This window comes from Bubalus kerabau, chromosome 14 (genome assembly GCF_029407905.1).
Source record: "Bubalus kerabau isolate K-KA32 ecotype Philippines breed swamp buffalo chromosome 14, PCC_UOA_SB_1v2, whole genome shotgun sequence".
In the NCBI taxonomy this organism is placed as follows: Eukaryota; Metazoa; Chordata; class Mammalia; order Artiodactyla; family Bovidae; genus Bubalus; species Bubalus kerabau.
Window position 1 is genome coordinate 49,701,249 of NC_073637.1, and position 27,081 is coordinate 49,728,329.

A 27,081-nucleotide genomic window follows, 5' to 3' on the forward strand; every position below is an offset into this window, starting at 1 on the left:
AAACAAAGTGAAAACATACACAAGATACTGGAACAGGTTTACAACAAGAGGGGGCTGATCACCATGTCTAAAAAACTCGAAGAATTGAAGACAGGAAAATGCCAACTCCTCAATGGGGAAAAAAAGTCAAATAACAGGAACATACAGAAAGGCAAATGACCCTTAAATATAATACAAGATTTTCAATCTCACACATAAGAAGAAGAAAGCAAATGAAAACCCCACTGAGGGATATCACCTTCTAGCCAATAAGGAACACTGGAGTGTACAGCCATTCCCTTCCCCAGAGGTCTTCCTGACCCAGGGATCAAACCCAGATCTCCTGCATTGCAGGCATATTCTTTACTGTCTGAGCCACTAGGGAAGTCCATATTTATAATGGAATATTACTCAGCCATAAACAGAACAAAATTTTGCCATTTGCAACAACATGGATGGACCTGGTAGATATTATGCTTGATGAAATAAGTCAGAGAAGCACAAATACTTTATGTTATCACTTATATGTGGAATCCAAAAAGATGAAAGGAATGAATATAACAAAACAGAAATGGACTTGCAAATACAGAGAACTAACCAGTGGCTACTGATGGGGAGAGGAAAGGGGTGAAAATAGAAAAGGAAATAATTAGGAGCAGAAAATCATGAACTACTCCAGAGAAAAATAAGAGAGAAAACATTAACAACAAAAATATAGACCAATATCTCTCATAATCATACATGCAAAAATTCTCAATGAAATGTTAGCAAATTAAATCTAGTAGCATATAAAAAACTATAGCACACAATTACCAAGTGGGGTTTAATCTCAGAAACTCAAGGTTGTTTCAATATTTGAAAAATCAATGTCATTCACCATTTTAACAGACTAAAATCAAAATGTCATATCATTTCAGTAACTACTGAAAAGGCTTTTATTTAACAAAATCCAAAATCTATTCCTGATAAAAATTCTCAGCAAACTAAGAACAGACGAAAATGTCCTCCACCTAATAAAGGGCATGTATAAAAAATTTATAGCTACATTCATAGGGGATGACTGTGTAAAAAAGTCCCCAAAATACATATTAAAATGCTTTGATAAAGTTATAGGAAACAACATCAATACACAAAAATTATTTATATTTTTTTGTGTGAGCAACATATAATCAGAAAATTTAAATTTTTAAATATCTTTGACAATAGCATTTAAAAATATGAAAAATTAGTGACATATTTGGCAAAAGGTAGGTAATACCTGTGTGCTGAAAACTATAAAACATTGCTAAGAGAATTTTTTATTTTTTAAAAATTTGTATTGGAGTATAAATTTAAAGAAGACATAACAAACGGAGAAATATACTGTGTTCTTGCATCAGAAGACTTCTCATTGTTAAAATATCAATTCTTTCCCAAATTGATATATAAGTTCCATGTACTCCCAATCAAAAGACCAACAGCATATGGAAATACAAAGAACTGAGTATGGCTGAAACAAGTTTGCAAATGAATTAAAATGTTAAAGAAAATACACTTTTTAATTTCAAAAATGTGTGTGTTCAGTCCTCAGTCATGTCTGACTCTTTGCAGCCCCATGGACTATAGCCTGCCAGGCTCCTCTGACCATGGGATTTTTCAGGCAAGGATACTGGAATGGGGTGCCTTTGCCAGGGGATCGTCCCAACCCAGAGATCAAAACCCTGAGTCCTGTGTCTCCTGCATTGGCAGATAGATTCTGAGAATCCCTCAAAGATATTGCAAAGCTACAGTAATCATTACAATGTTATACTGGATCCAGTTAGACAAATCAAGAGAATGGAACACAGAATACAGAAATAGACCAACAAACACATATAAGTTTAGATTTTTGAAAAAAGTACAAGAACAATGCAATGGGAAATGGATAATCTTTTTAATAAATGGTGTTGGAGTAATTGGGAAGCCATTTGAGGAAAAAAATGAACCTCAACACCATAACAAAAATTAACTTGAAATGAATCCTAGACCTCAATACAACTGAAACTATGAAACCATAAAAAGAAAACACAGGAGAAAACTGTAATGATCTTGGGTTTGGCAAAGGTATCTTAAAAACAAAAAGCATGAATTATAAAATAAAAAAATCAACAAACAACTTCATCAATATCATAAACTTTTGCTCTTCAACACTTGTTAAAGTGAAAAGTCAAATCATAGACTAGGAGAAGATACTTTATATATACACACATAGAAATCGATTTGTAAACAGAATATACAAGAAGCACAACTCTACAGTAAGACAAGAAATCCAGTTAAAAAGAGACAAAAGACTTAAATAGTAATCTACCAGAGAAGAGAGATTTGGAGAACAAATAATGCCATGAAAAACTGCTCAAGATAATTCCTCACTAGGAAAGCACAAATGAAAACCACAATGACATGTTGCAACATATAACTTCTGCTGCTGTTTAGTTGCTCAGTCATGTCCAACTCCTTGTGACCCCTTGAACTGTAGCCCACCAGGCTCCTTTGTCCATGGGATTTCCCAGGCAAGAATACTGGAGTAGGCTGTCATTTCCTTTTCCAGATCAGGGATTGAACCCATGTCTCCTGCACTGAAGATTTTTTACCACTGAGCCACCAGGGAAACCTCTGAAAGTTTGGCAGTTTCTTAAAAACTTGGATATTTACCTACTATATAACCAAGTTCAATCCCAGGTGTTTACCCAAGAAAAATAAAAGTATAGGTCAATCTATAGACTTATACACAAATGCCCATAAAAGTTAATTAACAATGAAAAAAACTCTAATGTCCATTAGCAGGTGACTGGATCAACAAATTGTGTTATATCTATGCAGCAGAACACTATTCAACAGTTAAGAAGGTTCAACTATAAATACACATGATGACATCAATGAATCTAAAAGCATTCAGTTCAGTTCAGTCGCTCAGTCGTGTCTGACTCTTTGCGACCCCATGAATCACAGCACGTCAGGCCTCCCTGTCCATCACCAACTCCCGGAATTCACTCAGACTCACGTCCATCGAGTCAGTGATGCCATCCAGCCATCTCATCCTCTGTTGTCCCCTTCTCCTCCTGCCCCCAATCCCTCCCAGCATCAGAGTCTTTTCCAAGGAGTCAACTCTTCGCATGAGGTGGCCAAAGTACTGGAGTTTCAGCTTTAGCATCATTCCTTCCAAAGAAATCCCAGGGCTGATCTCCTTCAGAATGGACTGGTTGGATCTCCTTGCAGTCCAAGGGACTCTCAAGAGTCTTCTCCAACACCACAGTTCAAAAGCATCAATTCTTTGGCGCTCAGCCTTCTTCACAGTCCAACTCTCACATCCATACATGACCATAGGAAAAACCATAGCCTTGACTAGACGGACCTTTGTTGGCAAAGTAATGTCTCTGCTTTTGAATATGCTCTCTAGGTTGGTCATAACTTTCCTTTCAAGGAGTAAGTGTCTTTTAATTTCATGGCTGCAGTCACCATCTGCAGTGATTTTGGAGCCCAGAAAAATAAAGTCTGACACTGTTTCCACTGTTTCCCCATCTATTTCCCATGAAGTGATGGGACCAGATGCCATGATCTTCGTTTCTGAATGTTGAGTTTTAAGCCAACTTTTTCACTCTCTGCTTTCACCTTCAAGAGGCCTTTTAGTTCCTCTTCACTTAGGTGAAGTGAAAGGCACAAAATGGAACGCACTACGTAAGTTAGTTTCTATAAAACTTGAAAAAAAAAAAGGTAAACAACTTGCAGTGACAAAAAAGCAGGAAAGCGGCCGCCTCACCTGACTGGGGGATAGGCAAGGATAGATTGCAAAGGTCCACAGGACAATTTTTGTTGTGATGGAAATTTTTTGTATCTTTATTTTGGCAATAGTTTCACAGGTGTGCATATTTGTCATAATTCATCAAAATGTATAAATTTGATTTATTGTATGTAAATTATACCTTAATAAAGTTAATTCTAAAAAAGAAGAGATGTAGCAAACAAAGAAAAATCATTTTAAAACTGAAAAGCAAAAGTTGAAAAACACTGAGCTCTTTTTATCAAAATATAATCTTGCTGAATACAACTGTCAAAATGCCAATATATTTTAGATAAATCATAACATTGTGATTTGGAGGAGAAAAGATTCCCCAAGGTGACTATTTTGAGGACAAAACTATTGGAACATTTTTAAACTATGTGGACACATTTATAGTCTACTCACTTTTTTAGGCATGTGCTTCTGTGAGTGGGTGAGTTCAAACACAAAATAATCAATCATCAGATCCACCACAGAATCAGACCTTAGAATCTTAATACCTGATCTTATCCATTGAAGTTCAAGGGTAATAAAGAGTCTGACTCCGTTTTTGATATTTGACTGCTGACAGTTTTCAAGCCCTACCACTTCCTTTTCCCCTCCTGCTGTACATCTGGGAAAACTGATAAGAAAGCCCACATGTGGCATCCTTTGCTGCCAGCAGGCAGTTCAAACCACACAAGCCTTGACCCACACACAGGGACCCTCATCCCACTCACCCCCTAACCACCATGAAACTACATATCAGTCTCTTCTCTTTGCTCTTTCAAGTCTTTTTTTTTTCTCCTTTACTGGACCAGCTTGGGAACCAGTCCTGATCTCCCTAGAAAGCATCATTATGTGAGCAATAAATCATTTCATATTCTCCTGGTGCATGTGCAGTGGCCTCAGTTCCAACATCTGAACCAAATTTAATGGGGTGAAGGTTGGGAGAGTATAGCTTGTCTATGCAGAGTGATGACAACAATGAGCTATAGCTGATTTACTATTGCTAGTTGCAAGGGGTTAGCGGGGAGACACCAGTGTGACTGGCAGGCAGTTCCAAGAATGGTCCCCAGAGATCCTCACCTCTTTTGATTATTATTTATTTATTTGGCTGTGCTGGGTCTTAGTTGAGACATGCAGGATATTTAGCTGCAGCATGTGGGATCTAGTTACCTGATCAGTGTTCAAACCTGGGCCCCCAGTGTAGAGAGTATGAAGTCTTAGCCACTGGACCCCCAGGGAAGCCCCACTCACCTCTTGATATTCAAGTTTCTCCCTCTACTTGAATGTGGGATGTACCTAGTGACTTATTTCTAATGAATAGAATATGGCAAAAGTGATGAGATGTCACTTCTAAGATTAAGTTACAAAAAGACTGACTTCTTTCTTGCCTCTCTTGCTGAGGAAGCCAGCTACCAGGTTTGAGCTGCCCCATGGAGGAGTCAATATGGAAGTTGATGCTCCTCCAGGAGAGCTTTCGGATGAGACTGCAGCTCAAGCCAGGACTCCTTTGCAGCCTTGTGAGAAGCCTTAAGCCAAAGCCATCAACTAATCTGTTCCCAGACTCTTGACACAGTAACTATGAGATAATAAATGTTTGTTGCTTTAAGCATCTAAATTTGGGGGTAATTTTGATATTCAGCAATAACTAATACAAAGAGTGAGTTCCTGAGTAGGAGAATTCCTGAAAAACAGAAATGATTGCCAATAAGAAAAGAATGAGAAAAAATTAGTGTCTCAGAGAATATTGGGAAGACAAAGAAAGGGTGCAAAAGCAAATTTTGAGTAATAAATTAGAAGCAGATGTTAGACTGACTAGAACAATATAGTTGGTGATGTTAGTTAGAGCAGCATCTGATTGCCACAAGTAACCAGGAATCACAAGTGACTTCCTGGTCTAAGAAAGTCAGTGACTACATACATCACTTTGGGAGGGAAGATGTCCTTTTTTTCCAACTGTCTTGAACCTTTGGTTGATCCTATAGGAACATCAAGGCATGAAGCAATTGCTTTGTTCCAATAAAAGTAGTCAATGAAAACAGCCTACGTCAGTGCTCTTTTATCAAACAAGACCTCCTTTTCCTGACAGTGTCACAGAGAAATTTCACACTAATTATATCCCAGTCTTGACTACCTGTCATTGTTACTGACTGCCTACAAGAAATGAATGTGCTAAATGAGGTGAAGTTTGGTCCCCTGTTCCCTGTTTCAGTAGTGGCAAACCATCATTTTATCTGACATCATTTTTTAAATCAGAGTTTTCTTAAGTATCATCTGTAGAGACCTTCATCCTGCTATTATCCTGAGAAAATCAAGGGAGGGCATGCAATAGGGTCTTTGTCAATTTCTCTGTACTTCAAATCTCTCTGCATTATTACCAGCCATCACCTCCTCTTGCGTTTTTCAGAAGCAGTGGCAGTCTTCCACCTTCTCAGAGGTTGGCCCCTTCACTGGCTCTCTGAACCAGTTCCTGTCTCCCTTTGCTGAGTCATCAATCACCTCCACTCACATCTTCCTTCCTCTTGGTCTGTAAATCTTTCCACCCACAGACACCTTCTTCTACCACTGATACCCCTTCCAGCTACCATTCTGTATCTACTTCTTGACTTCTTTTTTTTTTTAAGACAAGTATATAGTTTGCAATTAATACAAGTTCCAGAACGTAAAAGTCTTAATAAACTGTAAATTTTCTATGGCTATAACAAAAGGAAGTGGGACACAGGCCTATATAAAATATAACTGATTATAGCGAAAGAAAGAGTTACTATGACCACGACTGGTCCCTATGAAATGTCTGGTCCAAGTTTTAAGTTCTTCGGTGTTCTGGTATTCGCAGCAAGTTTCCAAATGTCCCATTGTTCAGGCCCACTCTGTTTATCGAAGACGATCCTAGGATGAGGTAGGGCTAATCCACCGTCAAGCCACTCAAGAAGTCCTTTGTCATAGTAATGTTCCATCGTAGTGTCAGTGACCTTCCATATCACACACAGTGTTGTTAATATCATCTGAGCCATCAGATAACCACATACCATGGAGTTCCCAATCAACAATTGTATGATTAGCCACAAACATTGATTTTTTTGATTTGGCTTGACATTTGTCCCAATGAACAGGAGTATAAGTAAAGTTTTTATAAGTAAACCCTTTGTATAATATTTTTTTATTTTTTCCTAACTCTTTCCCTAAAGTCTCAGTAGTATAAACATGGTTTACAAACAAAGAAAGGGCAGTAAATAATCCAAGCAATGTCCGAAATTCTTCTTTTGGAGGCAGGCCGAAAGCCCAAGTTTGTCGGTTGGTGTTTATGCATAATTTCTCTGGGCCCAGGCACAACGGAAAGACTTCATAGCCTAAAGAAATGTTAATTAGTTTTCCTTCCTCCCCAGGGTGTGAAGGGAGGGGGCATATGTATAGAGTCATTAGTTGAAACGATTGGTCCTCTCTCTGTCCATTCGACCACCTGTAACAGAGGGGGTTTAGGTATTAGTCCGAGCTCTAGCAGGGGTGGGTGGGGGGGAGGTACAGGCCAAAAGACTGAGCATTGCCAGGAGAATGTATTCAGGACTCCGAGGCAATCCCTGTTGAGAGACCAAATTTTCAGCTCGATTAGTAAGGGTTCTTATTTGTCCCCAAGTGGGGAGATCATAGGGGTGATGCTGCCGAGGGTGGTGCTTTCTGGAGATCTTTAGAGTGGACATAGCCCATACTGGAATTTCTTCTTCCTGGGGTTCTTGTTGTTTCATCTCCATTTTGAATGTCGGGGGGCCCCTTGGGTCGAATCGGCCTCAATAGGCCCTGGGGTCACTCTGTCCGAATCTGCCTATGTGTACCAAGCCCCACACTGGGCGCCACCTGTTGAGGTCCTTTAATGGACCAGAACCTGGTGGTCCGGAGTCGACCAATAAGAAGGTAAAGGAGAGAGAAAGAGGCTGATATTCCTTGGCTTATGCAGAAAGCCAATAAAGCCCCTGCACAGGGCTTGCTCTGTTCACAAAGGCCTCAGGAGTCCTTTCGATGGGGTGAAGGCGCAGAGCGCCTTCTAGAGAGGGTCTCAGAAGCCCGGGCAGGAAAGTGAACACAGAGGACCTCTGTGCTCCAAAGAAATAGCCTGAGAGAGAGAGACAGAGAGAAAGAGAAAGAAAGCAAGACATGGGGACCAAAGTTCTGATGAAGCAAAGGGTGACTTCTTATGCATTCTTTAGCCTAGAGAAATCTGTTTTATATACCTACCATTTACTATACTGTATTCAAAAGCACCACTGCAAGCAGAATTACAGCAGGATGGATCCTGAAGAGTGGCCAGTTCCGATGAACTTACAGACATGCCCATGATTCAGTCATTTTCATTCAGTGCAGAGTTATTCGCTGCCTACTGTGTGCCAGGCACTGTTCCATATTTACTAGTAATTCATAAATGTGTCAGGAATAAGTGTCAGGGACACAGCAGTAAAGAAAGAAGATAGAAACCTCTGCCCTCTTGGAGCTTACGTTTCTAATGTAGGAGGATAAACCAAAAAGGAAAACAAACTAACAATTAAACAAGTATAAAGTACGGCAGCATTGAGAAATGCTATGGTAAAAATAAAACAGGGAGGGGCCTACTCATTGCAATGCAAGTGGGAGAAATAGTGAGGCAGGATTTTATAGAGATGCTTTAGGGCACAATAGTTAGGGGAGAAGATTCTGGAGCCAAAGGACATAAGCTATTATTCTCCTTCTCCCATTTTCTAGCTGTGTTCTTGGCGAAGTCATTCAACCTCTTGGTACCTTAGTTTCCTCATCTGTGAAATGGGAAGGATGTTAGAGCCTACCACAAAGAGCTGTTATAAGGACTAAATGAGTGTGTGTGTGTGTGTGTGTGTGTGTGTGTGTGTGTGTGTATGTGTATGTGTTAGTTGCTCAGTCGTGTCCAGCTCTTTGAGACCTCATGGACTATAGCCCACCACACTCCTCAGTCCATGGGATTTCTCCAGGCAAGAATACTGGAGTGGGTTGCCATTTCCTTCCCCAGGGAATCTTCTCAGCCCAGGGATTAAATCTGGGTCTCCTGCATTGCAGGCAGATTCTTTACCATCTGAGCCACCAGGGAAGCCCCTAAATGAGCTCACCATATATTGAATATTTAGAACACTGCCTGAGTTCCCAGTAAGGGCTCAAAAAAATTTTAACTACTAACCCTATTATTCATTCAATAAATGTTTACTTAGCACTCATTAACCTGCTAGATGCTATGAAGTATATTAAAATAATGAGATGCATTCCTGATCTCTCAAGAAATAATGTATGTGGACATACACAAAAGCACAATACAGGGTGGTTTAAACCCTCCACTCTTTCAGAGGGAGACGCCAGCTCATATCGCCACTCTTTACATAATATCAAGGTACTCTGAAAGTATCTTCTCATCCAGGATGTCTCCTGTCCTTCACCACAATCACGACAGATACCACTGCCCTCATTACACCTGCTGGGGAATAGCAACACATAGGTATCCATTGAATCTTTACCTGACAACACAATGACTCAGCCTGGAGATAGAGTTGAGGTCAAGTGGAAAGTGCACTGGCTCATAGTATGACCTTTTACGCAGCACAAGACTGCAGTTAAATCAAGAACTATAAAGTTAACTGTGTGACCTTGGACCAATTATTTCACCTAGAAGAGCCTCAGTTTTCTCATAGGCAAGATGAAGACAATCAATTCTAGCCTCATCAATCTCATGCAAGGATGAAATGAGATGTATATGAAGCACTCTGCAAATCCTTCAGTCCTTAACAAGCACCCAGGAGAATGGTAGCTTTAAAAGAAAACAAGACAAAACCACACATTTCTCTCTCGATTCTGTGAGCTTGTACTGTATGAAGCCTCAAGTCACCTTCAAATTCATAAGATGACACCATGAATATGTCAATGTGTTCAAAAATGAAATACAGGAACTATACGTGAGTCCATGAGAATTCACTTCCTCTCAAACCAAAAATTTTGTGGACCTGTCTGCTTGTAATATGGAGTACCAAAGGACCATATTTTAAAATATGGATGTAAGGGATCTTTTTTTTTTTTCAGATCTGCATTTAAACTATGCTAACCAATGATTTTGAACATAAATAATAGCATTTTACTCAAAATATGTTTTCCAAATGGTACTAGTGACCAAGAACCTGCCTTCCAATGCAGAGATGTAAGAGACATGGGTTCGATCCCTGGGTCAGGAAGATCCCCTGGAGGAGGGCACGGCTACGGACTCCAGTATTCTTGCCTGAAAAATCCCATGAACAGAGGAGCCTGGCGGGTACAGTCCATAGGGTCGCACAATTGTGTCCCACTGTGTCCAACTGAGTTGGACACAATTGCAGCAACTTAGCACACACTGAAAATATAAGTTCTTGAAAAGTTTTGTGTAAATTGGGTTTTCTAGATCACCTTAAAGCTTCAAGAAAAGCTTTTAATGTAAAGAATCTCTGGAGTGAATCCTTTCAGAAAAGCCATGGATTGCTGCTAGATTGACTCAGTTTATCTGTTTTGTCTCTCTCTTTTTTTTTTTTTTTTGCTGTGTAGATTTTCAAATATCCAGGAGTAAGACAGCACACGTGAGACTTGGGTGGATACCAGGTTTCTTTATCTGGAGAAAATGACATGAGAGACTGCTAAAGGTTGGGTATGTCTTCATGAGAAAAACATGTGTTTCGATGCTAAGCTTAGAGAACTCAACTTCCACAAACTTAGGAAAGCTGTTCATAGCAGACTTTTGGGCTGGAATAGGTCCCAAGTCTGCTTTGAGATGATAAACAATGATCTGGGATGGCACAAATTTCTGACTTCAGCGCCCTAGAAATAAGCTATATCAATAACTTGCTCCTAAGTTCCTTCAAGAGTCCTAGCTTGCAATCAAAAAAGACAGTGTGATTAGTAATATTTCACACTTGTATCAAACAGCCTGTGATCTTTGTGCTTCAGAGAAAGCTTTGTGAAAGATGGCAACATCCATCTTAACACTCAGCAGCATGTGCAGAACTTAACTGAAAGCCACAATGAAAAATGAGACCTGATATTTACCAAGTTCCTGCAGGACATGAAGGTGATGATGTGGAAATGGATAAGCTGAACACACACAGGCCATGTGTATTCAAAGTATATTCTCCTCTAAGAGGCTTACACGGTTCAGCTAAACATGGTTGAGGCAATTGCCATTTGAAACCTTTTCTAGATCATAGTCTTATAATGTTTTGCAACCTGCTAAATTGGATCTTTTGTGTCGAGGCTTCTACAAGCAGGTTTAAATCCCTGAAAGAAGAGGATGAGGAGGAGAGACAACATGATGGACAGGACGGCTGGGAGAAGAGATAAAGGGAGAAGTGGGATCATTCTCCTGCACACTGAGGGAAGGACACCTGCTAGGTCCCAGCGCATCCTCCTGTGTGGCACTGGACTAAGGCTCTCAGAAATCCAAGGCAGCTCTTGCTGTTGGAATAATGAGACCCTTCCAGCCAGTGTCCTACTAGAAATGACTGGCCGCTCTGGTCACTGGCTGCCTGAGCAACAGCCTGGATTATATCCATGGGCATTAGAGCTAGGTAGTCCTGGTTCCCCTACTCACTAGCTGTGGGACATGGGGCAGGTTGCTCACCATCTCTCACCTCTGTGTCTTTATACTTAACACTGGATCATGACACTGTCTAAACTCAGGGCCTCGAGACTCTGCTGTGCAACTGAAGGATGGAATGCATGCACAGCTGTGGCACAGAGCATGGGCTCTGCATGTCAGCAACAGGCACACACGCCGTTCAAGCAGCATCAGGGACTCTGAGAGGAGCTGCTTCATGGAGCTGTTCTTGGCACGATAATAAAATGCAAGTCATAGAGTACTTACTATGTACCAGGCAGGCCATCATGTTCTAAGTGAATTACCAGAGGTTAACTTATTTAATCCTCACAATACCACTACGAAGCAACTATAGTTGTGATAATCATTTAATAGAGGCAGGGAGATTCGGGGATGAAGTAGTTCTATTCGTTGCCCCAGGTCAGCCTGCAAGTGAGGCATGGAGACAGGGTCTGTGCCCAGGTGGTGTGGTTCCAGATCCTAGGAACATAACTTCACACCGTACTGCTGGAGTAACATGTCATTAAAAATAAAGTGATATTGGCTACCCTGGTGGTAAAGAATCTGCCTGCCAATGCAGGAGACACAGGTTCAGTCCCTGATCGGGGAAGATCCCACATGCTGCGGAGCAACTAACCCCGTGTGCCACGACCACTGAAGCCTGCATGCCCTGGAACCCGTGCCCTGAAACGAGAGCCGTCACTGCAGAAAGAAGCCTGTGCATCACAACCAGAGAGAAGCCCCAGCAGCAAGGAAGACCCGGCAGAGCCAAAAATAAACAAATAAATAAAGTTATTTTAGAAAAGTAAACAAAGTGATATCTCACAGGAAAGGATTTCAAAAGTAGTGGCTGGCACTAACTGGGCAGGGGCTTTAGCTCAGTGTAGAAGGAGTTTAAAGACCAGGTGTCTGGGTTAGACCTGTTTCTAAGTTAAATTTGGGAATAGTTTAAAGTGAGTACATAGAATATCAAATGTAAAACTAGGTTATTAAACGGTAGGAAACCCCATGAAGTAATGCAATTTCAATTTTAAGAAGCAACGTTTAAGTGTTTACCTACCTGTAATTTTGTACATTATCTGTATTTTCATGGAAAAAATCTGGAAATCTTAATGTGGTTATCTCTGTATGGTGCTGTGTTGATTCTTTGTTATGCTTCTCTGAAATTTCCTTTTTTTGTTGTTAATAATGAACATGTATTACTTTTGAAATTAGAAAGCCACAACAAATATTTTTAAATGAGAAAAAATAAAGTGGTATCTATAAACACATGCAGTGGTCACTTAAACAAGCGGGGTCAGTATTGGTTAGGTCATATATATACATACAGGTATATATACTTGAAAAAAAGTGAAAGTTGTGTCTGACTCTTTGCAACCCATGGACTGTAGCCCACCAGGCTCCTTTGTCCATGGGATTCTCCTGGCAAGAATACTGGAGTGGGGAGCCATTCCCTTCTCCAGTGGATATTCCCAACCCAGGTCTTCTATGTCAAAACTATCTTCTGAGCCTAAAAGGACTTGCACAAGTCAACTAGGTGTCTGCCCGCACCATGGACAGTGATGACTTCTTCAAACAACAACCTGAAAATTAGCAAAGGCACATACAGGGTAATTTCCTATGGTCTCTTTATGATACCATCAAGTATCCACAACTTAAGTCACTGAAACCAGACACCTAGGGTTCACTAAATTCGCCCCTAATACTCCTGAATGAAGTCTCCAGCAAACATTCTAAGGTCTACAGATTTTACAGCCAAGATTTCTCTTGAATCCATCCCTTATTCTCTGTTCTTAACCCCACTGTTTTTAGTTCAAGCACTTATCCAATTTCCATTTGGATAACTAACCTAACCTTTCTTTCTGACAACATTCTTGCCCACTTCAGTCCCAAAGAAATCCATTTTTCTCGTTGCTACTGAAAAATCATTCTAACGTATAAGTCTCACAATGTTGAGCCTCTACATCTAAAGAATGAAGTCTAAACTCCTTTTTAAGGTACATAAATCCCTTTCTGATCTGATCTTTTCATCTCTTCCCACTCCCCTCAGATGTAACCACACATGCATTGACAGATGCTGCTTCCTCTGATTGGAAAGCCCTCTCTCTCCCATCCACCCTCTCCCATAGCTTCTACCTCCATAGCCTTCATTTGCAAAGACCCTCCTCAATCATTGCTGTTTAGTCATTCAGTCATATCTGATTCTTTGCGACCCCATGGACTGTAGCCCGCCAGGCTCCTCTGTCCGTGGAATTTCCCAGGCAAGAATACTGGAGTGGGTTGCCATTTCCTTTCCAGGGGATCTTCCTGACTCATGGATCAAATCTGAGTCTCCTGCATTGCAGGTGGATTCTTTACCACCAAACCACCCAGGAAGCCCTACTCAACCATTAAGGCTTAGCTTAAACATCACCTGCTCTAGGAAGTCTTCCATGATTTCCCCAAGGAAAGTTAGCTGCCATCACCTCTATGACTGTAACTGCCAAAACATAATTCTTCCCCTAACACTAGCGTATGAGCTCTCGATGGCAAGGGCTCTGTGTACACAATATAGTCTCAGCTCTACAACTGTCTCTGGCATGTTGGAAGAGCTCAACAAGTAGTTACCATGTTATTACAGGCCTGTCATATTAGAGTAGAGTTGTCGGTTGACGAGTCAGCCTCCTCCACAGAAATGTGAGCTCCCAGGGTCAAAGACCATCCTTACTACCTCAACTCCAGCACCTCTGGCAGCATCAGTGTCTGGCAAAAATAAGTGAGTACTTAATGTTTATTGAACAAATCAATGCACAGGCCAATAGATGAATAAACCACACAGGCCTCCAGGATCCCCTTTCCTGTCAGCATAACCTAAAATTATGTTCAGTGGTATGTCTAGAGGCTAGCGGTTTCTCTAGTATATCTACTAGTGTTTAGGGGGGGTTCTCACCAGAAACAAATCAAGTTCTGTCGGAAGATGCTGTCACAAAACAAACCAGACTCCGAGAGACCAAAAGGTACATTGGTTGTCTTTGTCATGAATATAAATAAAAATGTTTATAAGTGAAATCTAAATTTTAACTTGAAAAAAAATACAGCTCCTTTAGGATGTCTACCCAGGTGTACTTATTCATCAAAAGGAACTTGAAAACGCTGTGATTTGAAGTATGGTCTACAAAGGACAAAAGTCCCATTCAGGTGAGGGTTTATAGAAAAAACTAATTTCACAACAGCTCTTGAGAATGTTCAAGACGTGCAAGAGCGTTCATTTGTTCCATCATCTCCCTGTGATGTGGGTGTTAGGATCGTCATCACTGCAGACGAAAAAATGAAGACTCAGAGTTTCAGGTTACAGAATAAATTCCTGGTATAGCAGAGCTTGGGTTCTATAATATATAGGGTGTCAGTGGACCAAATAAATTCAGCTATGTCATCCAAACTCCAGAGTTACAGGTTGTTGGATAGGAAAGTTGCCCTAAGCTGGGACCTCATTTCCTGAAAGAGGTCTTAGAACATCTTGCCTTAACATCTGAGCTCACTGTGGGGACAAGTGAGTTGTTCAATGCCTGTTACTTCATTGAGCACCTACTGTGTACATGAAGCACCTACAGTGCCCACCCCATGGTATAATTTCTATAATCCGAGGAGGGCATAAATGGCCCTGAAAGGCATGGATGCTGCACCAAAGAATGTGAAAAATTCCTGGTAACAGATTGCTTGTCAGGCAAAGACAAACCTGAGGGAGTATTTAAGGATAAAGGAGATTTTAAAAATTAGAAAAACAAGGGTATGTTGATGGTATATTATTAAATGTAAAACTTGGTAACAAATCTGTGAGTATAATATTCTTATATACACATATACTATACAAACACAGACATGTACACATGCATAATGACAGGAATGGAAATGTGCACACCAAAACATAACCACTGCTTTCTCTGTATAGTGAGACAACATCATTTCATGGGCAGACGAACCCATAATACCATTTTTGAAACAGTGAGCTATGAGATCAGTTTAGTAGGTCTCCACCAGTATTTCTTAAATAAAATGCAATGAAAAACAAACAAACAAACAAAAAAAACAAGATAAATGTATGGAAGCTTTGTTTTGCTAATGCACATATGGGTGTATGTCGCATATTACACTGTGATCAAGATTGTTTTTTACTCCAGGCTGCTGCCAAAATATTTGAAAACCACCACTTGAAGGGATAGTTATCAAGGACCTACTATATAACACATGGAACTCTGCGCAGTGTTATGTGGCAGCCTGGATGGGAGCGGAGTTTGGGGAGAATGGATACATGTATATGTGTGGCTAAGTCCCTTTGCTGTTCACCTGTACCCGTCACAACATTGTTAATCAGCCACGTGAAAGTGTGTTAGTTGTTTCAGTCATGTCCGACTCTTTGCAATCCCCCAATACAAAATAAAAAGGTTTTAAAATAACAAAAAATTACAGTTATTGTGAAATTCAATTTATAGAGGTTCAGAGATCTTAAGTAATCCACCCAAAGCCACATGGTTAGTAAGTGGCAGAATCCATTTTTATCAATACACACAACATACCTTAATTTCTTGGAGAGGGCAAGCCTCATGATGAATAAATAAAAGATGCCTGCAGAAAGATGATATAAATGTTTTAATAATTACTACTTTTTAATAACACTAGTCGAATGAAAGTATTGCTTCCTAATTTTATTGTTGAGACTGAACATTTTCCAGATGCACTGATTTATTAACTGTCATAACCCTAGCCACAGTTTGAACTCCAGCTAAAATTTTCTTTTCACTTTCATCACTTCTAAGCTTGGTTGGAACTCCTATGCTGCGGGTTTGTTTTGTTTTGATTTCTTTCTTTTGTTATTCCAGGCACATCCTTTCTCCACGAGGAACCACAGGCCCCCCTCCCAGGCTCCCCCCACCTTCCTGCGAGGTGCAAGGTGCAACCCACCCCCCACCCCCAGGCTAAGCCCACCAGCCCAGGGCACAGCTGCCTGTCTTGGCAGACCCTAGTGGCAGAGCGGCTGAGTGCACACATTTGCACACAAGTGCTGCACCTGGACAAACAGGACTCAAACCCTTCAAGTCCAAGGGCAATATTTCTCCACTGGATCATCTTACTGACTACAACCTCAGCACTCTCACTGAGAAATTCTTTCCCAATCCAGGGTCTGTAAAACCCCAGGAATGCTTCTCCTTAGCAAGTGACACTTCAGAGTGGTTTTGACAACTTGGAAATACCACTAAAGTGATAGTTTAATGATTTTATGGGTTTTTCTTCCTGAACCTCCTCTGTTTCTTCAAGACCCACAGATTCTCTCTTTTTTTAAACTGTGGCAAAGTAGAGCCCTGGTCTTGTCCAAAAAACTCTTCCGCCTAATAAAAAATTGATCAAGCACAAGTACCTAAACCCACAAATTTGGAGGAAAACCCTCTACAGATGACCCCACCCATACTCATGAAACCAAGGAGGTTTCCACTTAAGGGTCGGCATTACTTGTGGGGGTGGGCTGGGAAAGTATCTTTGAATGAGGAGATATGGGGCCACGGGAGACCAAGTCTGGGAGGAGAACTCCCTCTACTTGAGTTGAACCTACTTCCCAGGGCTACTGGGGAAAAGCAAGGGAGGAGGCAGAGACTGGTCCATCTTACCTTCTCCAAGGGGACATGGGCTTTGATTAAGGAGGGATAGGTCTGGCTACATACATTTTGGGGACACTGCAAAAAAATGGGTTCCTTGTTAAAAAAATTAATAAGAACTTCAAGATGGTGACCATAGCACATTAAACCAAACAGGGGACCCGGGGGGAACTGTCCATACAGGTCACATGCCCTGAGGAGGAGGTTTACATTTTTAGTGCTCATGGCGCTTGGACACTGAGGCACTAAATAAAATGAATCTTCCATCTAATCTACTCCCTGCTACCGTGTATGCACATTTTTTACATGGATGCGCTGGTTACCGTGTTACAATAGGTTGTATAACTAACATTTAAATAGAATTTACATCTACTGTATAGCTCAGGGAATCTATGCTGTGGTGACCTAAATGGGAAGGAAATCCAAAAAAGAGGGGATATGTGTATACATGTAGCTGATTCATTTTGTTGTACAGTAGAAACTAATACAACATTGTAATTATACCACAACAAAAAAATTTTAATAAAACAAATAGAATTTGCTATATACTAGGCCTTGGATTAGTTATTTATATGCATTATCTTGCTTAAAGTTGACAAAAACCCTGCTGCTGCTAAGTTGCTTCAGTAGTGTCCAACTCTGTGCGACCCTAGAGACGGCAGCCCACCAGGCTCCACCGTCCCTAGGATTCTCCCTCAGTCAGTCAGTTCAGTTCAGTCACTTAGTCGTGTCCGACTCTTTGCGACCCCATGAATCGCAGCACGCCAGGCCTCCCTGTCCATTACCAACTCCCGGAGTTCACCCAGACTCACATACATCGAGTCAGTGATGCCATCCAGCCATCTCATCCTCTGTCATCCCCTTTTCCTCCTGCCCCCAATCCCTTCCAGCATCAGAGTCTTCTCCAATGAGTCAACTCTTCTCATGAGGTGGCCAAAGTACTGGAGTTTCAGCTTTAGCATCATTCCTTCCAAAGAAATCCCAGGACTGATCTCCTTCAGAATGGACTGGTTGGATCTCCTTGCAGTCCAAGGGACTGTCAAGAGTCTTCTCCAACACCACAGTTCAAAAGCTTCAATTCTTCGGCGCTCAGCCTTCTTCACAGTCCAACCCTCACATCCATACATGACGAAAGGAAAAACCATAGCCTTGACTAGACGGACCTTTGTTGGCAAAGTAATGTCTCTGCTTTTGAATATGCTATCTAGGTTGGTCATAACTTTCCTTCCAAGGAGTAAGCGTCTTTTAATTTCATGGCTGCAGTCACCATCTGCAGTGATTTTGGAGCCCAAAAAAATAAAGTCTGACACTGTTTTCACTGTTTACCCATCTATTTCCCATGAAGTGATGGGACCAGATGCCATGATCTTTGTTTTCTGAATGTTGAGCTTTAAGCCAACTTTTTCACTCTCCACTCTCACTTTCATCAAGAGGCTTTTTAGTTCCTCTTCACTTTCTGCCATAAGGGTGGTATCATCTGCATATCTGAGGTTATTGATATTTCTCCCGGCAATCTTGATTCCAGCTTGTGCTTCTTCCAGCCCAGCGTTTCTCATGATGTACTCTGCATATAAGTTAAATAAGCAGGGTGACAATATACAGCCTTGACGTACTCCTTTTCCTATTTGAAACCAGTTTGTTGTTCCATGTCCAGTTCTAACTGTTGCTTCCTGACCTGCATACAGATTTCTCAATAGGCAGGTCAGGTGGTCTGGTATTCCCATCTCTTGAAGAATTTTCCACAGTTTATTGTGATCTGCACAATCAAAGGCTTTGGCATAGTCAATAAAGCAGAAATAGATGTTTTTCTGGAACTCTCTTGCTTTTTCCATGATCCAGCGGATGTTGGCAATTTGATCTCTGGTTCCTCTGCCTTTTCTAAAACCCATGGAAAAGAAATGCAAAAAACCAAAATGGCTGTCTGGGGAGGCCTTACAAATAGCTGTGAAAAGAAGAGAAGCAAAAAGCAAAGGAGAAAAGGAAAGATATAAACATCTGAATGCAGAGTTCCAAAGAATAGCAAGAAGAGATAAGAAAGCCTTCCTCAGCAATTAATGCAAAGAAATAGAGGAAAACAACAGAATGGGAAAGACTAGAGATCTCTTCAAGAAAATTAGAGATACCAAGGGAACTTTTAATGCAAAGATGGGCACAATAAAGGACAGAAATGGTATGGACCTAACAGAAGCAGAAGATATTAAGAAGAGATGGCAAGAATACACAGAAGAACTGTACAAAAAAGATCTTTACGACCCAGATAATCACAATGGTGTGATCACTGACCTAGAGCCAGACATCCTGGAATGTGAAGTCAAATGGGCCTTAGAAAGCATCACTATGAACAAAGCTAGTGGAGGTGATGGAATTCCAGTTGAGCTATTTAAAATCCTGAAAGATGATGCTGTCAAAGTGCTGCATTCAATATGCCAGCAAATTTGAAAACTCAGCAGTGGCCCCAGAACTGGAAAAGGTCAGTTTTCATTCCAATCCCAAAGAAAGGCAATGCCAAAGAATGCTCAAACTACCGCACAATTGCACTCATCTCACACGCTAGTAAAATAATGCTCAAAATTCTCCAAGCCAGGCTTCAGCAATATGTGAACCGTGAACTTCCTGATGTTCAAGCTGGTTTTAGAAAAGGCAGAGGGGATTCTCCCTAGGAGGTAACAATTACGGTCATTCCCATTTTGCAGATAAGGAAACTTAGGCTTAGGGGACAATCATTTGTTTGCTGAAGATTATGTACTAGAAAGTGGCGTTTAGTTTGTATGCCTTTGGTGTGGGAGAGGCAAGAGAGGCACTTGCCAAGGGAGAAAAATTCAAGGGGATGTGAAAAAAACTCAAAAAACTCAAGATAACTACTACTTTAATACAATCTTTTAAAATTCTGATTTTCAGATCCCTATTGATTGATATGCAATCATAAGAAATAACATTCTTGGTACTCTTTGTCTAGTTTTTTCCAATGGTAACATCTTACAAAACTATGGAAAATATAATTAGGTGATAGATATTAAAACAGTAAAGACACCATTTTCTTTCACACAAGGATCCCTCATGTTGCCCCATATTTCCTCCTCTTGCCCCACCTCCAGTCCCATCCCACCTGTGATCTAAAACATCCCCATGCTTCATCTCCTGTTGGGAGAATTAGAATGAAAATAGGGCGGAATCCACTGAGCATCCTATGTTGCTAGAAAGGCTGGTCTCATCGTCAAGTCCATTCAGTATGTCTTTGTTTGTCTAAGCCAATCATGAGGACCTGTTTTCTTTGCTACTGGTGTAGACGTGACACATGATGAAATTTGGACCAGTAGAATGTAAGAACTGATGTCTGGAACAAGTGGCCATCTTGTTGTTACTCTGAAAGTTGCTCAATCGTGTCTGACTCTTTGGGACCCCATGGACTATACAGTCCAGGGAATTCTCCAGGCCTGAATACTAAAGTGGATAGCCATTCCCTTCTCCAGGGGGATCTTCCCAACCCAGGGATAGAAACCAGGTCTCCTGCATTGCAGGCAGATTCTTTACCAGCTGAGCCACCAGGGAAGCCCAAGAATACTGGAGTGGGTAGCCTATTCCTTCTCCAGCAAATCTTCCCGACCCAGGAATCAAAACAGGGTCTCCTACATTGCAGGCAGACTCTTTACCAATAGAGCCACCAGGGAAGCCCAAGAATACTGGAGTGGGTAGCCTATCGCTTCTCCAGCAGATCTTCCCAACCCAGGAATCGAACCTAGGTCTGCATTACTCTAAATACAAAGCCAACACAAAGGAAGGCAGAATGAAAAAACAGAGACAAAGCCCAGACATCCAGTGGCTAGAGCAGCCCTCCCTCTGAACAGCTGTTAAGGTTAGAGGCTCAAGGCCCCTATTACTTAATCTGGTTGGACTGTGAGTTTTCTGTTACCTTATCTCCAGAGCTCCAGTGCTAAATCACTTCAGTTGTGTTCAACTCTTTGCAACCCTGTGGACTATAGCCTGCCAGGCTCCTCTGTCCTTGGAATTCTCCAGGCCAGAATACTGGAGTGGGTTGCCATGCCCTTCTCCAGGGAATCTTCCAAACCCAGGGATCAAACCTGTATCTCTTACGTCTACCTGTATTGGCAAGCAAGTTCTTTACCACTAGTGCCACCTGGGAAGCCCTGTTACCTTATCTGATAGATCCTAATATCCTCTCTAGGCTTTGGACCCAGGCACAGAAGGTTCTGTATCTTGACTCTGTGACAATACAGCTTTACCAGATGCCAAAGTCCACATTGCCCCACTAACCCATGTATGTGTTACCAAATTTTTTTGTGTGACTGTGCCATGAAACATGGGATCTTAGTTCCCCAACCAGGGATCAAACCTGTACCTCCTGCATCACTGCATTGGGAGCATGGGGTTTTAATACTGGAGTACCAGGGAAGTCCCATGTTACCAATTATTTATTATATTTTGGGATCATTTTTAAATCATTCTGCAAATTCCTGTAGTTTTCTTTTTTAGGTATTATTCAAAACTGGACATTTCCTGGCTAGCAAGAGTTTGTAAACACACTTCTTAACAGGAGAAGAGTCACAGCAGTCCCAGATGCCGGTGTCCGTAGGTGGTGTGTGTAGAATAGGAAAAAGCTCATGGGTAATCCATAAAATGATACTACATCACCCTTGACTACCCATTGTTTTTACTTTAGTAACAAACATACAGGAGGATGACTTGGCTGATGCTCTGGGGTAAGCCAGGCAGGGGCAGAGCCCAGACCAGAAGGACCCAAGATTTACTTGACAAGGCCATATTTTCCAGGGGTGCTTTAGACAAATTTTGGATGCCACAGCTGCAGATCTTGGCTGTTCTAGTTTAGTTTCCCGTGAGGTCAGAAACCATTGTGCAGCGGTAATGACCAGTTGGTATAAGTGTGATTCCCAATGCCTGTGGGGCTGCTTGTTTTCATTGTCTCTCTGGTCCATCCTCACAGCTACAAAACTTGATTGCCAGGCAGTCAACACAGGCTTTGTCAACATCCACCAAAACAGAAGCACAGAAATAAGTTATGATAACAGTGCTTCTCAAATATCCATGGGCATGCAAACCACCTGGACTATTGTTAAAAGGCAGATTATAAGGCTGGTCCCATCTCATAATCTATAACCAGCCTTTCTAGAAACGTAGGACGCTCATTATGTCCTGAGTGGGGCCTGAGTTCTGAATTTCTAACAAGCACCCAAACGATACTGATGCTATTGGTCCATGAGCCATTCTAAATAGCAAGGACCTCTACTACCAGGACCTGCAGTTGAATTCCCTGAGATTAAATTCAGACTTTAATGAGACTGGGAGTTTGCTTTCTGTTAGGGAATTTGCACTGGCCAGGCTAGACAGAGGGCTTGTGGTAATCCAGCCCCCCTCTAGTGGATGAAATCATGACATGGGAAAAATAGCAGGCTTCAATGAAAGAGCATTTAAGGGCTTCTGAAGCCCTGCTGAAACCCACAGAGCCTGGTTGTTCAACCCTTCGCACTTCAGACTGCCAGAGTCAACTTTGTCTCTTTGTTTCCACCAACTAGAGTTGGCTTTCTATTACTTACAATCAAAGTTCCTAACAAAAATTATAATATAATGGCTAAAAAAAATTATGACATAACCCCATGGAAGAATAATGCTGCTATCAAAAATCATTCTTTCAAAAAACTATATTAAGATGAATAATATAAGATTAAGTGAAAAAGCATAAAACTGAGGGAGTTCCCTGGTGGGCCAGTGGTTAAGACTTTGCCTTCCAATGCAGGGGGTGCAGGTTCAATCCCTGGTTGGGGAGCCAAGACTCCACATGCCTCCCAGCCAAATAACCAGAAAATAAAAAAACAGAAGCAACAGTGTAACAAATGCAGTAAAAACTTTAAAAAATGATTAAAAAAAAAAAAAACATAATACCAATGTAGATATACAGAATAATCTGAACTGTATAAATTTTTGAAGAATACTAAAAGTCAATCTGGAAACACATAAACAGCAGTTATGGTAGGCTGAATAATGGGGTTCCTGAATATGACCTAATTCCCAGAACTAGTGAATGTTACCTTATTTGGCAAAGCGGGCTTGCCAATGTGATCAAAGATCATGAAGGGAAAAGACTATCCTGGAGTGCTGGAGTCAGCTTAATATAACCACACTGGTCCTTGTAAGAGGGAGGCAGGGTCAGGGTCAGAGGAGACGACACGACGACAGAAGCAAAATCAGAGTGATGTACTTTCAAGAGAGAGGAAAAAAATTACAAGCCAAGGAAACTGGTCACAGAAATTGGAAAAAGCGAGGAAATATGTTGCCTTCAGAACCCCTAAGATGGAACCACTCCTGCCAACACCTTAACTTAAGCCCAATGAAAGTGATTTCAGATGTCTGACCTCCAAAACTGTAAGATATCATCCATGTGATCATGTTACAGCAGCAATAGAAAACAAATATAGTGGTTGTCTCTGTACTTTCCTTTGATCAATATCTTACTTAAAAAAAAAAACAAATTAATTTTAGAGAAGGATTAAGTACAACTTGCTATAAGAGGTGATATTAATCATTATTTTTACATTTTAACATAGCTTGGTTCCTGTTGTTTTCTAGGACTGTAGAATGTAATCAGATTGAAGTCTTATTTCAATATATATTTCAGGAGAATCTTCTCTGCACTAACAGAATCCTGACCCCATCATCTCCTAGAAGAATTCCTGACTTCTGTTAATATCCAACAAGTGACTTAAAATGCATTCACAAGGGGCTTCCCTGGTGATCTAGTGTTTAAGACTCTGCCTGTCAATGAAGGGGACATGGGTTCAATCCCTGGTCCAGGAAGATCCCACATGCCACAAAGCAACTAAGTCCGTGCCACAGCTACTAAGCCTGTGCTTTAGAAACCATGCTTCACAACAAGAGAAGCCACCGCAACGAGAAGCCCTTGCACCATAACAAAGAGCAGCCCTGACTGGTGATAAGTAGAGAAAGCCCAGGTGCAGCAATGAATATCCAGAGCAGTCAAAAAATAAATACATCTTTTAGCAGTGGCTCAGACGGTAAAGCATCTTGCTTACAATGCGGGAGACCTGGGTTCAATCCCTGGATCCGGAAGATCCCCTGGAGAAGGAAATGGCAACCCACTCCAGCACTCTTGCCTGGAAAATCCCATGGACAGAGGAGCGTGGTGGGCTACAGTTCACGGGGTCGAAAAGAATCGGACACGACTGAGCGACTTCCCTTTCACTTTCACTTTTTAAAAAATGCACTCACAAGACTGACACCTGATAAAACCCAAAAGGCCCACTGACATATTCAAATCACAAAGCACATCAAAGGCAAACTCATAATGCCATATGGAATTCTCCACTCTCCTCTCAGTGACTCTGGGTTCACATATAGGACCACCACCATCACCACCAATGTGGCATGACTGCTACATGCCTGGAAGCATCTAGTATAATTGACCAAAGACATATCAATACATTTTTAGAGAGTGATATAATTAACAGCACCGTGCAAAGTCATTAGAGCTTAAAATTGATCAAGGGTTCATCATATAACTTATGATTTTGTTATCATTCACATTTTGCTCCATTAGGTTTTTGTTCCAACTCTGTGTATCATAATACACACACAATTTTCAAAAATCACACATCGCAAAATTTTGAGTGAGGAAGAATTTTTCAGTGAATTTCATGCAGACACTTTCTGATTGTCTGAGTGACATATACTAGTGTCTCAGAAGATGATAGTTCTTCAGAATATAGTTCTGATTCAGATGAAGTGAATATGAGACCAACAAAAAAACCTTAGTGATTGATTCTGGTATGGAAAGTGAAAATTAAACTCATGCTGTTGGAGAGTGCTCCTCTGCTTCTAGAGATGAGTGGATTGAAGACAACGTTTCACAAAAAATTGGAAGACTTTACAGGTGTGTCACGTGTAACTATTGAATATAATAACCTACAAAGTGTAAGTGAAATAACAATTAATTTGGGGCCAACCAAAATTAAAATTGCCAGCCATCAGCATTAATTTCTGCAAAAATACCCCAGTCAATAATAAGTTAAAGGTCTTGAAACTCTGCACACGGCTCTTGAAACCAACTGAAGAGTCCTGGTCTAACATTCTCAACCTCAGGCCAGGATCACTTGCCCCTCTTTTGAACCCTCATAGTCTTCTGTGCATATGTTCTGTTGTACTTAATCTGCTGCTAAGTCACTTCAGTCATGTCCAACTCTGTGCGACCCCATGGACATCAGCCCACCAGGCTCCCCCGTCCCTGGGATTCTCCAGGGAAGAACACTGGAGTGGGTTGCCATTTCCTTCTCCAGTGCATGTAAGTGAAAAGTGAAAGTGAAGTCGCTCAGTCGTGTGCGACTCTCAGCAGCCCCGTGGACTGCAGCCCACCAGGCTCCTCCTTCCATGGGATTTTCCAGGCAAGAGTACTGGAATGGAGTGCCATTGCCTTCTCCTGTACTTAATCTACCTTATCATAATTATCTGTTTATCCATCCACCTCCCCAGTTGGACTTTGATTTCCTCTAGGGTGTGGTCTATGTCTTACACTTTTTTGATTTCCCAACCTAAGTGCCTGGTGTAGATAGAGCATTGAATCAGCATTGAATAGCAAAGAGTCGGACACAACTGAAGCGATTTAGCAGCAGCAGCAATAATGTCTATTGAATTAAATTAAATTAAATCCTAGCCTTAACAACTGAGGCTCTGAACTCTTACCCAAGATGATAAGAATTCAATTTTCTTGATTCTATTAACATAGAATAGAAAGAACTTGCTAAAGTGGAACTACATGATATCCTGACCAACTCTCCTCCAGGCCTTGGATAAACATGAGATGCCTTCTAGAGGAAACCTGACAGTCTGTCTAAGGTGAGTTTAGATTTCAAAGGGTAAAATCCAGACCGTGCCCTGGATGTCCAAATGAACTCATGATGAATGAGAGCTCCATCAAGTCCCTTAGTCTGTCTTTTCCAGGACTGATTCAAGCCAGGCCAATACTGGTTATGCATGACAACTTCCTCCTCAAGATGCTTTGCAGAATTTGGGTACCAAAAAACATCCCAAATTCTTAGTCCCTTAGCATCTTCTCCAGAGGAAACTAAAGTAGCCGGCTAGAGTTCCTTCAGCATGCCGTAGTATATAAGCATTTTGGCTTTGGGATAATACTGATTTGGGTTTAAATCCCAGCTATAACTTTCAGTACCCAAGAGACATGGGTCATTTTATTTATCTGAACTTTGATTCCTTCATTTAGAAAATGATGATAAAATACCTATCCACAGAGATTGTTGTGTATTTACATAAATTGTGTCAGTTCAGTTCAGTCGATCAGTAGTGTCTGACTCTTTGTGATCCCATGGACTGCAGCACGCCAGGCTTCCCTGTCCATCACCAACTCCCGGAGCCTACTCAAACTCATGTTCATCCCGTCGGTGATGCCATCCAACCATCTCAGGAATTCCTGCACATAGCAAGTACTCAAGAAGTAATAGTTGCTATTGTCATGAATAATGACTATTATCCCACACAAGAGGCTCGAGAGAAAGGTCTGATCCAACATATACCCAACGGCCCCTAATTTTTATGAAGGGTACATAGAGGTTTATTACTTCTTCTACATTTTTTTTTCTTATTTTTCTTACATTGAAGTACAGTTAATTTACAATGTTGTGTTAGTTTCTGGTGTACACCAAAGCAATTCAGATATATATAAATATGCATAAGTATATCTATATATGCTTTTTCATGTTTTTCCATTATAGTATATTATAGGATATTGAATATAGTTCCCTGTGCTATACAGTATGACCTTGCTTTTATCTATTTTTAACTTTATTTTATATTGAAGATTAAAGTATAGCCAATTAACAATGCTGTGATAGTTTCAAGTGCACAGCAAAGCAACTCAGCCACACAAACACATGTATCCATTCTTCCCCAATTCCCCTTCCATCTAGGCTGCCACATAACATTCAGCAGAGTTCCCTGTGCTATACAGTAGGTCACTGTTGGTTATCCATTTTGAATTCTCCAGAGGATCTTTCCGACCCAGGGATCGAACCCAAGTCTCCTGCACTGCA

General features: G+C 41.1%; 1 protein-coding gene across 1 annotated transcript in view; it reads right to left on the reverse strand.

The window, feature by feature from the left end:
* Nucleotides 1-3,851: 3,851 nt before the first annotated feature.
* LOC129626867 (endogenous retrovirus group K member 19 Env polyprotein-like) overlaps nt 3,852-27,081 on the reverse strand; it is an 83,138-nt gene continuing 59,908 nt past the window's right edge. Inside the window, exons 2-3 of the mRNA XM_055546373.1 lie at nt 15,917-15,965; nt 3,852-7,220 (exon numbers count right to left, since the gene is read on the reverse strand). Coding sequence (XP_055402348.1) covers nt 6,725-7,220; nt 15,917-15,965 — 545 coding nt within the window. The 3' untranslated portion in view covers nt 3,852-6,724. The remainder of the gene's footprint in view (nt 7,221-15,916; nt 15,966-27,081) is intronic.